We start from the raw sequence: 18,271 nt of genomic DNA on the forward strand, positions 1-18,271 counted from the left end.
GGGTTAGTGGTTCTGTTGTGTGGTTGCTGGTTGTGTGGTCTCTAAGGTGCCACAAGTACTCCTTCTTTTCTTTTTGCGAATACAGACTAACACGGCTGCTACTCTGAAACCTATCTTAGTGTTGTCACACCCTTAGTGTTCAAAAGTTTCCATCTCTCTTATTTTCTTGTCGTGGCTGCCTCTTCCCCCCAGTCCCGTGTGTTTCTTCGCAACAGTCATGCTGAAGTGTACAGTACAGTCATGATTATTATGTTTTTTATGCTGGCAGTATAAATATATACAATATATAGACAACCTTTATCTGTACATCAAAATGACGTGCTCATGAGTGAGGTAAGATAAGCCTCAGATTCCTTGTAGGAATTACGTACTGATTATACTTCAATTTTTCACTGGAGGGCCACAGGCACAATTTTTGTGGGCTTTCCATCTAACCTCTATACTAAGGGGGCTATTGGTAACCTAAGAGGCATCCCATACAGGAAGAGGCCATTCTTATGAAGCCTCTTTTACAAATGTTTGAGCCACCTCTGTTCAGAATATATGCTCCTGTAGTTGCTGTGAAAGTGTGTGTGGGGTGAAGGGGATGGGATAGAGAAGGCAGGGGCACATTGAGAAGTAGCCTCCACAGACCACTTGAGTGAATCTCTGACCTTGTTATCTTACATAGTAGGGTGACAAGCTGCATGTGGATCTAATAGAGGATTTGGGGTTTCTTAATTTATTATTTAAACTGTGATCCAACACTGACAGGACTGTGTTCTCCCTGCCCCACCTAACTTGCCGAGTTATCTCATGGGAATCTGAAAATTAGAGGGTTTTTTTGTCTTTAGAGTGTATGGAAGTGAGAACTCATTGACTGACTGACTGAATCTAAAAACAGGAAGCTGCACAATCATCTGTTAGAAAAAGGCCCCTGCTAGTTAACTTTGAGGCAAACATAATTCAGGAAGTAACTTCTGAATTTGCATAGAGCCTGGAGTCACTGAAAATCCAAATGCAATAGCACGTTGCATGCTGAGTGGTGGATAGTTCATACACGTTTAGTGTTTTAACTTACTGATGAGCTGCTCTGTAGCCAGTTAGAATAGAAAGTGGTATAATAATTACAGTAGTAAGTGAGCACCTACTAGCGCATACATGATTTAGTTTTTGAAACAGATATTAGAAAGTAATTAAAAAAGGCAACAGAGCTACCTCTACTGCTCAGTTTTTCTATGAACACCAGTTTTTGTACTCAAGAACCACTCTGGCTGACACACTCCTTCCACCTGACTTTTTTTCTTTTCTTTTCCAAATGAGAGGGAGAGGACAGAATATTAGCTGTGCATGCTTCAATGTACGCTGTGGCCATTCACTTTAGTTAGGCTGTCAGTGTCAGGGTTCTCTTTCCATTCACATCTAATAAAGGGTCTTGTTATTGTTAGGGAACTTAAAAAGTGTGAGTATGAAAAAAAAATGAGTGGACATCTATTTCCCAGAAACTGATAAGGGGAAAAATAGGGAGGGTGCCAACACCCTGGTAAGATGCCTATGCCCCAGCTTCTTGGGCGAGAGTTGGGATTCCTGTCGTGTTACTCCTAAACACTCCCCAGGGTCTCCACTTTTTGGATTGGTCTTTGGCTAGCAGAAGTATAAGTTTGAAGATTCACCTCTTTCTGATTGTAGAGGGAGAAGGAAACTCTGGTCTCTTCCTTCTTCCCTTCTCTTGTGTTCTTTGGCGGGACAGAGATTTGTCTTTGTTACTCTACCCCCTTCCCACCCTCTATTTTTTGGTTCCCTCATAAATAGCTCCAGTGATTGCCTCTGATGCTCAGCTTTCCCAAGCAATAGCACTGTGAAATTGGCTTGATTCTTATGTTTGTGTTGTCCACAGAATTCTGAATAGCATCAGTGAACAGAATATTGTTAATTTTGTTGCATCTGCTTCAGAAAGCTATGTGTAGCTACAGAGGCAATGGAGCTGCTTGTAGGCTCAGAAAGACATTACTGCATGAGCTCAAATTTGAAATGTTTTGTAAGCATTGGGGCTAGAAACTTGTTTTTAAATGAAAGTCGGTCTCTCTCTGCATGTCAGTTTTTCAAGATGTATTAAAGGGTATCCCTGTGGAAGTTCTGTGGCAATAGTTTGTGTCATGAGTCCTAGATTGGAAGCCCAAAACTGTAATCGAGGTGGGGGAGATTGGAGCCAAATGGGTGGAGGTGGCAGAAAAGAAAAAAATTGGTCACAGTTGGAGCGGATACCAGAAAGGACAACTTCAGACCACACCCTACCACCGGGGGCAGCCCACGGCCCGAACTACCCCCCAAGGAACCCTCCAGACACCTTATTGTCCCGCCACACCGTTCTCCAGCAACCCACCTCACCCCAGTGACACATCAGCTAATGTTTTAAATGTAACACGATGTTTTAAATGTAACGAGCTGGGGCATGTAAAGGCCAACTGCCCCAAGAACCCCAGCAGCTTACAGTTCATTGCACCAGAATCACACCAGAGGTCCTCAGGCCCAGATACCTCCCAGATACCCTCAGAGCGGAGGGAAACTCTGAGTGTGGGTGGGAAGAAGGTCACCGCGTGGAGGGACACCAGAGCACAAGTGTCGGCTATCCTTTGTGGACCCAAATTTAATGGACCCAGAGATCCAAGTGACAGTTCAACCCTTCAAGTCCAACTCTTTCAATTTGCCTACAGCCAAGTTGCCTGTCCGGTACAAGGGCTGGTCAGGAATGTGGACTTTTGCAGTCTATGATGATTATCCGATCCCCATGCTGTTGGGGGAAGACTTGGCCAATCATGTGAAGCTAGCCAAGAGGGTGGGAATGGTCACCCACAGCCAGGCTAAGCAAGCCGTCACGCCTAGCTCTGTTCCGGAAACTTCTACCAGGACCCAGTCAGAGGTGATGGAACCGGACCCCGTGCCAACGTCTGCAACAGCAGTAGTGGATTCAGTCCCAGAGACCCAGACAGAGTCAGTCCCAGAACTGGAACCAGCGGAACAACCAACACCAGAGGGCCCCACTGATCCTGAACCGGCAGCAGCCGATAACCCTACACAAGAGACTCAGCCGGAGCCTAAACCCCAACATAGTGCACCAGCGGAGAGCGGTTCACAGTCAACGCAAACAACCCCATCCCCTACATCGCTTCCAGAGGGACCAAGCCTAGGTCCACAATCCAGTGAGGAACTGATGTCTCCAGCATCAAGGGAACAGTTCCAGACCGAACAGGAAGCAGATGAAAGCCTCCAGAGAGCTTGGACGGCGGCATGAATTTTGTTTTGATTCTCTGGAAAGCCTCCAGGTCCCTTATATACTGCAGAAGTCATTGGCTAGTGAAGCTAAAAACCCTCCGCATTTTGCTACCACAATACAAATAATAAATAACAGCTTCCTATCCTGGTTGTTACTGGTCTTTTCTCTGTGTTTCCTCTCTGTGTGTTTGTAACCAAGTGGGCTGAGACTTTGTTCCTCAGTCATGCCTACTAGATGAGCTAAATGTTCTGTCTTTGAGCTTGGCTTGAGGTTCTCCGTGCTATATTAAGATGCAAATCACTGTTCAAAAATCTATTTAATGCCATTTGATTCTAATGGCATTTTTAGATGAGGCCCTTCTTCTCCCTGTGTGTTTAGTCTTATCGAGTGTGCTACATGTTTTGTAAGTGCCCTACTTTGGTCTGTAGTGCTCCCATGTGTGCATCTTATCTGTCCTGGAGCTCTGAGTAGATCGTACGGATTTGGGGAGGCCAGGAGACTCACCTTCTCTGCTAGTGGGTCTACTGAATGTGGTGTTTGAAAAATTCTTTCAGAGGAGAGAATCTTTTCTTATGCTAACTGCATTCTTACTAAATGTACCTTCACAAGTTTAAAAAAAATGTATTAAAATCCTTTAAGTGGTGGTTTGATTTCCAAATCTTCATGTTCTGGAACAAAAGCTTTCCATACAGCATTTTGTCGTATGCATAACACCTGCTGCGTCAGCACACAACATGGTTAAGGCATAATTCCTATCTGCAAAACCTGACCACAGGATCACTTACTTCCTAAGAAAGTTCTTGAGACCTTATTTTCAGGATGCATTGTTTCTGCTATTGGCAATTGAAAGAATAGGTGAGGTGATGCCAGATTATCCCGGAACAGTAGTTGAGTCCACAAGGTACCACTACTTACTTTAATCAGGTACACTTGAAAGGTTTGCTTCTCCGACTCGGTCATTGGTTCTTGCCATACATACTCTGAGCCCAGTCTTTTGAGGTTCGGGGCACCCAACTCCCATTGGGTCAGTCAGAATTGGATGCTCAGCACCTTGCAGGATTAGACCTTCTGATGCAATTCAACTCTGGACAAGCTGATTGGAAAGACTTCTCTACTGAAATATTATTGCAGATTTGGATTTTAAACAAAGATTCACTCAGTTCTTCTGCCAATTTCCCTGCTGGAATGAGCGTACTCAAGACTTCACATAGCCATCACATATGCTAATGACAGAACAGGCAAAACTATCAGATACCATTAACTTGGGTTTGAATAGAGACTGGGAGTGGCTGGGTCATTACACATATTGAATCTATTTCCCCATGTTAAGTATCCTCACACCTTCTTGTCAACTGTCTAAATGGGCCATCTTGATTATCACTACAAAAGTTTTTTTTCTCCTGCTGATAATAGCACATCTTAATTAATTAGCCTCTTACAGTTAGTATGGCTACTTCCACCTTTTCATGTTCTCTGTATGTATATAGATCTTCTTACTATATGTTCCATTCTATGCATCCGATGAAGTGAGCTGTAGCTCACGAAAGCTTATGCTCAAATAAATTTGTTAGTCTCTAAGGTGCCACAGTACTCCTTTTCTTTATGCTGTTAACAGTTCCTCTTATATTTGTTAGAAAATGCTCCAAGGCTAATTTGAGTGAGCAGGTAAAGCATTAGGGAGCCTTCATTTAGTGTTAATCATGGTTTGATCTCTCCACTGATTCCCCTTCCTCTACTGCATCAATCTTAAACCACGAGTGAGAGCCTGGCCCCACTGAGATCAATGGGAGTTTTGCTCTAAACTTCCGTGGAGCCAGGATTTTACCCTTTGTTCTGTCTCCAGAAACCTACGTGCTCCTCCTCTATTTTCCAATCTCTCGTCTCATTTCACTAGTCCACTCCATCTGTTAGCCTCGATTCCCTACTCATTCTAAATCAAACAGGAAGAGCTGCTGCTGTGCCATTTGAGTGTAACTGATGCTGTTCACAATCCTAGTGCTCTATATAAGTCTAGTGTGTTTTTTAGTTTCAGAATGGCTGCGGTTATTGCCGTTCCTGGGTGTCCTGGCACTACTTGGATATCTGGCTCTTCGTCCATTCTTCTTGCGAAGGAAACAGCAGAAGGATAGCTTGATTAACCTCAAGATCCAGAAGGAAAATCCCAAAGTAGTAAATGAAATAAACATCGAAGATCTGTGCCTCACTAAAGCAGCTTACTGCAGGTGTTGGCGTTCTAAGACGGTAAGGTACTTTATAGCAACGGTATAGGGCTATAGAGTTAACTTTTTATTATTGTCAGTTCTGCTTTCTGTGAATTGGAGCACATTACTCCCACCCTGATGCTGGACAGGTTCATGGGTTCTCTAAGAGTTGTGCAATTCTTTTTCTCCACTCTAAACCTACATATGCAGGAGAGCTTAGACACCTACAAGCCACTCGACTGTCTGTTCTGCGCACAATAAATAGAGCGGCCACCCTTTAGTCTGGTGCAGTGATTCTCAAACTTTTGTACTAGTGACCCCTTTCACATAGTAAGCCTCTAAGTGCGACCCCCCTCCAATACATTAAAAATACTTTTTTATATACTTAACGCCATTATAAATGCTGGAGGCAAAGCGGGGTTTGGGGTAGAGGCTGACAGCTCACGACCCCCCACATAACCTGATAACCCCCTGAGGGGTCCTGACCCCCAGTTTGAGAACCCCTGGTCTGGTGAAAACTAAAGTAAATTTTGCCTTTTTCCTTTATGTATTTTGCTCTATTCCTGGAATAAACCAGGGATGGACAGAAAACAGTTCCACCTCATGAAAAACTTCCAGATTTTTAAATTCATTTTTGTTCAGAAATTAATTTTTGTTCCACCTCAGAACAAGACCTTTCAATTTTTTTAACCCCAAAAGCGATTAACGTGGGACTCACAGGCCAAGTGACTGCCTTTACCAGCAGTCTATTAAGAAGTGGATTTCTCTCATTTTGACCTTATTTCAACCTAGACCTGTGAAACCTTCCCAATGAAGTGTTAAAACAGATCCTTTTGTACAAAACGTTTAGAAGAAACAGCATTTTCCAATGGGGGGAAGGGGGGTTTCATCAAAACATGACCAACTCTGGAATGAACCTTAAAGTAGAATCATCATAGAATCATAGAATATCAGGGTTGGAAGGGACCCCAGAAGGTCATCTAGTCCAACCCCCTGCTCGAAGCAGGACCAATTCCCAGTTAAATATAGAAATTCCCAGTTAAATATTAAGTTAAGTACATTGGGTGCTCCTCCATTGGGCTATTTTGTCATGGAGAATGTGTTTTAAAAAAAAACAACAACTCCTCTTTGTAATGTTTTAGGCTATTGTACGGAGTTTAATTCCTCAGCAGCAGTGGTCTTGTGACTGACCAGTGCCATATACCTGATGGAAGATAGGGATTGCTTGGATGTTGGAAAAGAACAATAGGAGGAAACTTAAAAAATATATATGTTTTCTTTGTAAAATGCTCTTAAGCTCCACCCTGATGCAACATGCTGTCTTTGGCACATTTAAATGCGTACGTATACTTCTGTGCAGAAAAAAGGTATCTAGTCTAAAGCTGCCCAGACTTTAGTACTGAGAGCTACCTTGTCAACTGGCTGGAAGTGAAAGGACTTTTCATTCATCTATTAAATACACAATAATCATAAACTTGTATCCCTATCTTATCTGAGAAATTAAGATTAATTGCTACTTATTTGTCAATCATTTCTGCAGCTGGGTCACATTGTCCCTTATCCTTTCGCTTTAGGGAAGGAGTGGCAACAGCTCTAATTTAAGGGATGATGTGTTGCATTTGCTTCTTAAGTTATACTCTGAGCATTTCTGACCTTGTTGTTGTTTGCGTTGGCGGGGTCTTGATCTCACTCCAACTATATGATTATCCTCTACACAAACAACCACCACTTGTCTTAGTTGCTTGCTGTACAGTAAATACACTAATCATTCTTGTCTTTTCCAGTTCCCTGTCTGTGATGGCTCTCACAACAAACACAATGAATTGACAGGCGATAATGTGGGTCCACTAATACTCAAGAAGAAAGAAGTATAGAGAATCTCTAATGCATTAAATCATGACTGATGTGAAGTCATTTATACACTTGTAGTTGCAGGACACAATGTATTATGTACGTCTAATGGTTGCTGTAGATTTCCTTTTGGTTTAACCTATAGTTACAGTCAAGTGCTAGACCTAGGTCTGTGATTCGATACTTTGTATGTTCTGAAGAATCATGTCTTATGTAAAACTGTAAAGTAAACATCTTTGTAAATAAGCCTTTTTATCTGAACAGTGACCACTCCCAATGTTACAACTTAATCTTTTTAGGATGAACGTGATGTAATAAAAGCCATACTACTCTTAAATGGCCAGATGCGTATCTTTCCATTGCTTTTATTATAGGCTGAGATGCTGTTAAGAACGAACAAAGACTGCTTTTCAGGGGGGAAAAAAAAAATCCTGTTTTTGTCCTACTTAGTGGGTCTGATCTTCAGCTGGTGTAACAGCTCCACGACTTCAATTGAGCTATTTTAATTCACACCAGCTGAGGATTTGGCCTAATATGTGTAAATGACTAACTTCCTTTTACCATACCAGTCCTTCCACCCTGACCTGCTGCACAAAATATATTGTAAGATGTAGCCATATCAGAGGAACAAAAAATTGTTCCAAAGAGTATGGAAAAAGAAAATTAATAGCCGACATTACAGAAACATAGGTTGTCTGTATTCCGATGGCCGGAGGGAGTACAGATGCCCACATCAGTTGGTTTGTGCAGTAATCCTAGACTGTCTTCAAATTCACTGTTGAGGTTAGGCAGCAATACTTACAGTGCACCCTTATTTCAGGGCTCCAAACTTAGACTTCAGCAGTTGTGAAGCAGGGACAGCAGTTTGCCCCTTGCAGATAATTCTTATACTCAAGATGATGCACTTTTACCCAATATGAAAGTCCCAACTCCAGGGATGGAGTAGGATTTGCTGATTAAATCACAGAACTGGATTCAAGGTGTGAATTCAAGATTATTCCTGTCTTTACTACTCCATCACACGGACACCCAGGATAAGTCACAACCTTCCTGTGCCACAGTTTCATCTATCAGTCTTCAATTCTTACTTAGCCAACAATGCTTATCAAAAGTTTTGATCCTTCAGTGAAAGGCACTATAGGTCAGTTTTCAAAGCCTAAAGAAAAATCTAACAGATGACAGTGCCACAATCTGCATTCTGTAGAGTTAGACCTTAAGGCCCCCTTTATACTAGTGATTTTTTTTTCACCATTAACAACAATTTAGCTGAACCAGTGCTAGTAATCTTGGAATTCCTTGCTGACTGCCAATACCATCCTCAACCTCGTGTCAACACAGTCCTGAGAAATACTGCATTTAGACAGCAGCTTATCTACACTACAGCTTCTCTAATGGTAGACATTTTTTCCATTGTTTCTAATGTAAGCTCAGGCTCTGTCTATAACAGGTTGCATTTCTAAATTTAGTGAGAGGTGCTAAAAGGGCCTGGCTGTAGTAGAATATATGGTATTTTATAGGACAGTGTTTATAAAATGTCAGGATGCTATTGTGTTAACATACTTGGTCTAACAAACCATGTAATGGAAGTGGAGTACAGACCTACTGTAAGGTTTTAATACTTTTCCAGAACATAGTTTGGTCTTGTCCTAATAAAGGCAAGCTCAAATTGTGTCAGAGTACTGTGTAGTTAAAACTTAGAAGATATTTCTAGTATAGAGGAGCCTTAAGATTACTATGTGTATTGCCCATCTACTCAATAGTAATTAACTATTATATAGAAGTAATAAAATAATTTGAACTGAAATCTTTAAATTAAGTTTGGGCTTGAACTAGACTATCACTTTTAGAGAGACATCTAAATTATTGGGCTTGATCGAAGAATTACTGGGTAAAATTCATGGCCTGTGTCGTTTAAATGGTGTTTTCCACCCTTAAAATCCACAAGCTATCAAAAGAGGCGGGTTAAGTTATACAAGTCCATTTGTAATTCCAGCTTTTATCTAGTAACTCAAAACTTTTGTATTCAAGTAGTTTGATTTACTTATTTGTGAGAAGTACACTGTATGCATCTTTGTAATGAAGATCAGGGTAGAGTACAAGAAGCACAAAGTTAGTTATTTGCCAAAAATCTGGTTTCAGAGTAGCAGCCGTGTTAGTCTGTATTCGCGAAAAGAAAAGAAGGACTTGTGGCACCTCAGAGACTAACCAATTTATTTGAGCATAAGCTTTTGTGAGCTACAAAATCTGTTGGCTTTCCCTTAAAAGGCTCACCTGAAGGAGTAGCAAACAACGAGCACCTAATACAATCGCACATTAAAATAACTTAAATACATGACAAAGTACTTTTGCCTCTTGGCTGTCAGTTGAGGTTGCTGAAGTATCTTTGATATTTAAACCAGTTACAAGTCTGCCCACTGAACACATATGAACTGTTTGTCTTGATTTTTCTTTATAAAGACAGAGCAAGACAGAAGTATTTGACAAACCGCCGCTTTGCTGCTTCCAGCAGCACGAAGCTTTATTGAGTATTGCACCTGGAACACACGCAGTCAGTGCATATGAAAGCAGTAGTCAGTCATTTCTTTTCTACCTCCTTTTCTGGCTGCTTCTGATGCCATTTTAATTCAGCAAGATACTAATAAAATTAAGCTCTGAGGAGACATGACATCCATAAATCTTAATGGATTTTGAAATGCAAGAGACTGGTGAAGTTAAAGCTGCCTCATCTGCCCTGGTTCAAATCCCACTGAAATCAATGGGTAGGCTTCAGTGGGTTTTGGATCAAGCTTGTTAGAGAAGAGACCTTCAAATCAAAAGTATACATGCTTGCATGTATTCCTGAACATGCAAACATGTCATTTTGGTTCTGCAAATGCACAGCCAAATCTAAAATAAAGAAAGTCCACAATATTTGAAGATAGTCTTTAGACAGTTTTGGTGTGAAAGCTTCACTGTGGAAAAACCCAAACCAGGAATGATTTCACATTAGTGTATCAAGTTAACAGCGGGCTTTCTGTTTCAACCTACCACCACCTGGAGGTTGCAATATAAATGCACCAGTGCAACATGAAGGCTAATGGTATCAAATGCATCAGCAGGCTCAGGAAGCCTGTATTGAAGGGGACAACAGTAGCACTGCTCACATTACACCTCTTGTGCTTTTTAGTTTGTTGCAGCTAGATCTCTACAACTTCAGCTTTGTCCTATTTCTTCAAGACATTTTATAAATTAGAACCATTGGTGTTGCCATCTACCCAGATCCATCTGTTCCTGTACCTGATCCTGCCTCTTGCAGGGAACAGTACTGGGCTCTTCAGCTGCAGGCAATGCAGAGCATAAAATGCTGTTTCTGGGCAGATGGGGGTTGGAGGAAAAATCCTTCTTGACCCTTTGACAAACAGTTTGCATCCCTAAGCATGAGACGAGGATATTCTTATTTTAGCATGCGTAGCTACAAACATGAGTTATACATTCTTTAAGTCTGCCACACATATAAAGACTGTCCAAGTTATCTTCACAAGGGAACTGATCTTGGACCCCTGAAGTCAATGGGAGCGGGATGAGGATCAAAGGTAATAGATCAAATCTGACACCTTACTGCAAAGATAGGAAAAGCCACCTTTCCGATTTCCTGCTAGAATATTAGGTGGTTAGCTCTGTCCATTATTACAGTGGTCATATTTGAACATTGTTTGCATTCTCTTCTACTGAAGTTAGATACCTTACAAATGGACTAAATAAAATAATCCTCATAGTAAAATTAAAATGGGTTATTACTAGCAAAATGCTTTTAATTCAAACAAGGTAGTGGCATAGCATGTGATATCTTTAAAGATTTAAAAAAAAATACAAAGGTTATAAAAATGACTTGTGCTTCTTTGGTAAAAATGTTTAAAACTTTATAAATTTTTTAAAATAAATTGTATGCTTCATAATCGGTTTCTTACATCAGTCACCCCCAAAAGCTACCAATCTGACAGAAAAAAAAAAAAAAAAAGACAAGTAATTCCCTATATTGATATCACCGCCACAACTACAGAGCTTTGTAAATGCCAGAAGTTCACATAGCTGATTGCTGTTTTCCTGTGTTCTGTCCTAAGGTAGCCCGGAACACATATCACCCACTGCAGAATATCAAGAGCACACCACGCTGTCAAAACATCAGTTTTAGGGGTTTTCTTATTCGGCTTCTATAATTTTACCTGCAAATGTTGCTTTTACACTTTCATATAAGAAGTTTGCATCATAAAACTCCATTGTATTTTCTTTTAATTGCACATTAATTTTGTTTACAGGGAACACAAGATGCCAGGGTATGTTGTAAAAGGCTTTACTGACCTAAGCTTGCATGCATTACAAGTGGCTGAGCAACGAGTGAGTTATGCAAATAACTCCAGCAATGTCAATAAAACCTTGATACCACTTCACAGCATTATGTACTCTGTAAATGTGAAACTACTGTAGAAATATTGAAAGGATTTTTAAAACTATTATTGGGATTATTTCATTAATCCCTTTGTTGGTAAAAACCTATAGTTTTAGCCTGGGCTTGAGGCCAATTCTATTCAGCAAAGCACGTAAGCACATACTAAAATTAAGCATGCACTTAAGCGCTTTGCTGAATGGGGGCATTAATTACCATGAGTCCAGTTATACAGGAGTCAGAGGGAAGGTGCAGGCTTAGAACGTGAGCCTATGTTCCACCTTTTATCTCCTTTCATTTCACTTGACACTACTCCGGGGGAATGCCACAAGAAGGCAGAGACATGTCCCTCCACAACGCGCCATGACTGACTTCGTGACATGGTTTTGCAGCAGCAGTTCATACACTCATGTCCACTGCTGCCAGCCCAATGCCAGTCTCAGATGACCAGCAGCATATCAGGGCCAACAGCTACATCCTTGCAGAATGGCAACAACTCTGAGATAGAGAGTCAGATATATGTGAGGGCTTCTGTCAGCATGCCTACCTGTTTTTAGCCGCAGATGCAGATACTGGACTAGGTTTAATGCACTCCTGACTGGAATGGCCAAGGGGCTGACATAGTTCAGAAATTTGGCTTAGCCCACGCTACACAGTGTGACTGCGGGGCAGCAATGCAGATGATCAGACATATGGTGAAGGAGTGCACAATAAGAAGACTGGAAAGTGGACTGACTGCAACACCTTGTTGCCCTCAATGATGCAGCAGTTAAATGGATAAACAATCTAGATATCAACTTGTTACACATCCTAAAGAAGAGGGAAAGTGAAATTATAACTCCTACATTTAACAACTATCTTAAGAAATATCCTAAATAGCCTTTTGGCATATTTTAAAAAAAATCATGACTTCGAGGTCCAAATATCCGAATATCTTACTAGGAACAAAGGTTATATCCCCTTTGGAAAGCAGGTAGTCTCTTCGTCCTCTCCCCCATGACAATGTTTTAAACTCCAGTTTTGCAAGGTCATGAGATATTTGTATACCTGTCACTGGTCCAGGATTTAATACAGCCATCATGGGTCAGTTTAGTTTTAGGAAAAACTAATTTTTTCTTTGAGGAGGAGGAGGAAGGGAAAGAAGGAAGAGGAAACATTTAGCTGGCAGTTTATTTTTATTTTATTTTTTTAAATAGACAATATTGGGGCTGAATGTAGCTGCTCAGATATTCAGAAGGTTGGAAGTGGGTCCCCCTAGAGAGAGATAAATTAAGAAAGTGCAGTGAGGTTTGTCAAAGCTGCAGGAGATAAATGCAATTTATCAGATGGCTCTGCAGTTTATCACAGACATCTCCACACAGGTGATGTGCATATTAGAGACTTCAGTAGTGATTCTATAGTCGTGTTAAGATTTGCACTTAAAGCTTAAGGACTATTTCTTAATTACATTAATTCTCCAAATTTGGCACAGTAACCCTTTGAGTAAGAACAATTCTATTTGCTACATATCTTTTAAAGTTAAATATTAAGTTGATTTTTCTCTCTCCACTTCCATGTAAGACGTACAACCTTAACTCCAAGCACAGACATGAACTACTGGAAAAACCACCAAATTTCCTAATTTCATCACTAAATAATACATCTACAAACAACTTCCAAATGTGATAAACAATTATTAAAACTACTGCTATTTAAAAAAACAAACACACACACAAACATAGCCATCAACTACAAATACACAGCAAAGACGCTACCCATCTACTAAAAAGCACAGCACCAATTCATCATTCCAAACAGTTAGAAAACATCAATTTCTAATCATTTCAAATGTGGTCAGAGTTAAAGGTCACACATTTTGTGCAGAAGAGAAGAGGAAAGTGTTACAAGGTCATATGGAGGTGGTGAATTGAGACTGTAAACTACATAGTTTAAATGAAAACTTGACTAAGTTTTCTGGCTTTTTTATGGTTGTATTTATGTTATGCGCACTCTAGCAACCTTAACAGAATTTTACTGAAGTTTTTTATTGTGTTTGAGTGTATCACACCCACACATACATGTACACCCACACAATGCTATATATTTTTTTGTTTTGTTTTTAAAGAAAAGATTTTTTTCCTTTTTAAACTTAGTGTTAACAACATAAGCGCTGGACATAAAATTGATTAAACCCCTACCAATATTAAGGGGAGCCCAAAATCTCTGGGTACTTCAAGAGTATACAGTACTATAAAAACAATTCAGTATTGTTAGTAAAAGCAGGCAGCTGAACACCAATGTGGAGTTCAAATGCAGTGCTCCCTCAATTAAAAAATAATATAGGATGCTCTCTTCCTGAAAGATGCTTTAAGGACTCCATACCTCTGACTGGAGTAGGGGAGCAGCTCTCCGGAGAGCTAGTTCATCAACCACTCTGAAGTGCTGCTGGGAAAAGGGGCACTGAGAACAGACCCTCAGGCACTGTTTCACGGCAGCAGGCAATACCACACACCTGACGGAGGGCGTAAGGCTGGTGGCAATGGAAGGAGCAGATTTTGACCGTGATTAGAGAGGAGTGGTTGTTGGAGGCTTGCTTCCATCTTGAGAAGTGGGGAGAAAAGATACAATTTGTAACAGGTTATTTTGGAAATCAGATCTGAATGAGATTGTATTGAATGTGTGGGAAAGACTGACGCAACAGTAAGAAGCCTAGTGTTTGTATTAAGCAAAATTAAGGAAAAAAACCTCACGTGTCTAAGCCTTTTGCTCCCCCTGGTGAGATATTTCTGAAGGAGAATCAATCAAGATGTACATTTCTAGGTATTACTGCACTTCTAATCCATATGGAACCTGCCTTTCTATTAAGATCCACACCATCCCATGCTAACAAACCTTTGATAAGTATATACCTCGCTTGTAAAAACTGTGTGGGAGGGAGAGATATATGCAAATATTTCTTTCTTCTCCTTTTTCCTCCGGTGTGCAGGGCATCCACCAGCTTCCACCGTTCATTTTGGTCTTGTGCTGGTCTGTTCAGGCTTCTGAGTGCCACGCTGATGGATCTGGCTCCTCTCTATTGCTCCATGCAATGTTTCTCTAGGTCACTCTTTTTCTTTCCATAGTTGCACTTGCCATGGCAGCCATGGAAAGCCCAAGACCCTCCAGCCCGGGGCGCTAGCCAGGAGGAGCCAAGTCCTGCATGTGCCAAAGCCCGGCACAGCACTGACACAGGGAAGCCTCTCCACCCCTCAGCTAAGCTCTGGAGTGGTGTGGGGGGGAAGTGATTTCCAGGCTCCACAGCAGCCTCCCCACCCCGGGTCCTGCCCCCAGGGAGCATGAGGCTGCTCCAACCCCTAGGCTTCATCCCTGCTGAGCCACCTCTTTGGCCAGGTTCGCTCAAGTGTCTGGACTGAGTTGTCTGTGTGTAGGAGGGAGCAGAAAATGAAACATCCCTAGTAGTAGCCATCCCAACCCTAAACAACCCCTCCAGTCAACCCCCCTGCCAGCTCCAAACTCAGCCTTCCAGCAAGGAACTCCCACAAGCACTAACCAAAATCCCCAGTGCACCCACTCACCACCCAAATGCTCCTGCAGTTTCTTGCTATGACTGAATCACACAATCCTCTGCAGCTACGAAGGACTGCAAGAGACTTGGGTGGATCACAGCACGAAAACACAGGTTTTGGGGTTCCAGATGGGACAAGGTTGACAATCACCGTCTTAGGTGCAGGATTGTTCCATACACTGTCCACCAGTTGTCAGGCGCATGTTCCTGTCAAACTTTAAGTGGCTCCAGGGATGGGGCTCTTACATCCTTCCCCAATCTCTAATCTCAACATGAGAAAGTTATTCCTGACGTTCACTCTAAATTTTCTTCTGTTCAAATTTCATCTCATTACTTCCACTTGTACATCTTGAACAGTTCTTCTTCTGTGGTGTTTACACCCACGCTCATCAACTAACCAAAGACCATTTTCCTATCCCATCAGTCATCATCTAGGCAGCCTACATACTGTGTACATTTATTTCTTTTCATCTTTCCTCATAAGGCTCTATCAACAGTTTAAGATATTTTGCAGAACATGGGGGCTGCTGTTTTAGGACCAGTAACTGATTGTTACCTAGTTCAGTTTCTTTCCGAACAATACAGACATTGTGTTTACTAAGTAACTAGTAGCAGCAGCTGTGCGACCAATACACTATCCACCGTTTCTTTCCTATGCGGGCCCAGGGATCTCTTCTTCTCCTCCTCCTCCAACACCTTCCTCCTCTTCACAACTGCTTATCTGAGCCTTCTGCAGAAGTCTGGGCCCTGCCAGGCCAATAACCAGCGCTCCAATTGGAGCTGTGATCAGGATTGCCAAGAATGCCACTGTTAACACATCCATTCCATACTTTTCCAGCTGTTCATCCTGATGCCCTCTGGCTGTATCTAAGGCAAGGGAACCTATCGCTGCCTACAGAGAAAGAAAAATGTTGTTAAAGAAAACAATGAAATGGAACAACTAACCATTTGCATTTAAAGAGGTAAATGAAGGGTCTAATCCTACACTTGCAGTTCTCTGTGGGTGCACATGCGCACATCCATTGCATTGTTAGCTTGCATACATTCCCACTGCCAGGGGGATGTCTGCTTTTTACTCAAAATAGCTGTCATCTATTTACATTTCTAACACTTCCAACACCATAAGATTTAAGCACCATATACAAGGTTAAGGGTTACATCATAAGAATGGCCTTCATTCTTTGTTCTACTTTAAGCTGCCTTTTCAAGCGGGTTTGCCCTTGGTGATTGTCTTCCATGAGGAACATTGCTGAGCCGTCATGTTACTCCATTATGAGGGAAGGCCTAATTAAGCCTACATTTTCAAAAATGACTAGTGACTTTTGGACGCTACCATTTTTGATGCCCAATTCAACCCTTTTAAGGGGCTTGATTTGTACTTTAACTTGGGCACCCAGAATCACTAGTAATTTTTAAGATTTTCGGTCATGAGTCTTGGAATAGGCCTTAAAAGGTGCAAAACTCAGGCTTGTCTCATCTCTGGGGATTGCAGGTCCCAGAGGCCAGGGCCTTCCAAAGAGACAGCTTTGCCCTCAGCCCCTGGAAACTTCACCTGGGGACTGTCAGCCATGGCATCTCCTGAGGATCACAGCTGCCAGCTTCAATGGTGGACTGGACAGAGTAGGTTTTAAACAGGTACAGCCCCTGTACAAAGCACCTGGAAAACACTTCAGCCCCAACTAATTCACCACATTATGCAAGATAGGCCTATTACACTTGAACTGAAATTGAGGCTCCGGACATTTATTTTGGGTCCAAACTGATATTGGACACACATGCTTTTTACAGTTATATGCTTTTCAGCCTAGGGCCTCTGCTGTAAAACAGTTTGTTTTACTACCCACAGTAAGCTTTATAGATGGTTAGACTTTCCTCATGACAACCAAACCTCTCTGGAAGGGATGGAAGGAGAGGTGCATTCCCTTGTTTGATAGTTTGCTTCCTGGCTGCCGAGAAAGCGACAGTGAAGTCCAAGTTCAGGGCCAGATGCATATTTAGCCTAGCTTTTCTGCTGCTCAAATGATGTCACTACGTACTTTCACTTTTAAAGGGCAGATGAAGGAAAGCAAGGGTTGGAAAAGCAGCACTCAGAGGAATCGAGTCCTGACTGCTGAGGTACCATGTGTCTCTGCTCAGCTAGGAAACAAGCTATAGGATGGCAGAATGAAAGACACAGAAAATGCCTAGAGGATGAAGAAGACAGAAAGGGTTGAAACAACCTACAGAACCACCTTCACCTTACTTTGCCATCTCTCTCCATCTCCTAAATTGTCAAAGGGGATTTCTACTCACTGTAATCAGTTTCTTTTTTTAAATGTCCACCTATCTAGTCTGCCAATATGTTTTTTTTCTGTTCTGTTTATTCATTTCTGTTTGCAAGCGACCAGGTCACTGAGACCAGAATCAGTGGCATGAGAGGACAGGAATGCAGGACCTGTGTGGCAAAACAGAAACAGCCTCTCCAATTAACCAATATCCTTCTTGAGTTGTAGGCACCAGAACTGGGCACAGTATCCCAGCAGTGGTCACACAAGTGTCAAATATCAAGTTCAAATAACCCCTCTGCTCCTACACGAGATTCCCCAATGGATAATAGGGCTGCTCGTGCATTTTACAAAGACATACAGCAGCGACCCTACGTCCACGCACTTGAAATTTCAAGTAGTAAAAAGCCCTTGCTGTTGTGTCTACACTGTGAAATGTACGTTCATTTAATGTGTTATACTTATATAGGTGTCTGCCCTGGAGGATCACATAAGCACTTTCCAAACATAAAATGCAAATAATACATAACCTTCTATTTAGCCATTCCTTTGATAGGCCTGAAAGCACTTAATGAGGATAGCCTCTGACTCAACTTGATCTTGCAGAACATCACAAGATGCAAGACTTCAGCAGGACCTGAGGACGCTCAATTGATTTCAGTGGGAATTATGGCATCTTGCAGGAGGTATTTACCCTTCTTAGCTTTGGCCCAGTATCCATGTGATGCAGCTAAG

The 18,271-nt window shown here is 41.7% G+C and overlaps 2 protein-coding genes across 3 annotated transcripts in view; one reads left to right on the forward strand and one right to left on the reverse strand.

Moving 5' to 3' along the window:
* The window catches only part of CISD2 (CDGSH iron sulfur domain 2), a 17,269-nt gene extending 9,627 nt beyond the window's left edge, over nucleotides 1-7,642 (forward strand). For both annotated transcript variants that reach the window (XM_037896978.2, XM_043545258.1), the window contains exons 2-3: nucleotides 5,280-5,494; nucleotides 7,239-7,642. In XM_037896978.2, coding sequence (XP_037752906.1) covers nucleotides 5,280-5,494; nucleotides 7,239-7,328 — 305 coding nt within the window. In that variant the 3' untranslated portion in view covers nucleotides 7,329-7,642. The remainder of the gene's footprint in view (nucleotides 1-5,279; nucleotides 5,495-7,238) is intronic.
* A 1,857-nt stretch (nucleotides 7,643-9,499) lies between these two features.
* The window catches only part of SLC9B2 (solute carrier family 9 member B2), a 28,989-nt gene continuing 20,217 nt past the window's right edge, over nucleotides 9,500-18,271 (reverse strand). Inside the window, exon 12 of the mRNA XM_007054386.4 lies at nucleotides 9,500-16,164. Coding sequence (XP_007054448.2) covers nucleotides 15,925-16,164 — 240 coding nt within the window. The 3' untranslated portion in view covers nucleotides 9,500-15,924. The remainder of the gene's footprint in view (nucleotides 16,165-18,271) is intronic.

Source organism: Chelonia mydas, chromosome 4 (assembly GCF_015237465.2).
Source record: "Chelonia mydas isolate rCheMyd1 chromosome 4, rCheMyd1.pri.v2, whole genome shotgun sequence".
Classification (NCBI taxonomy): Eukaryota; Metazoa; Chordata; order Testudines; family Cheloniidae; genus Chelonia; species Chelonia mydas.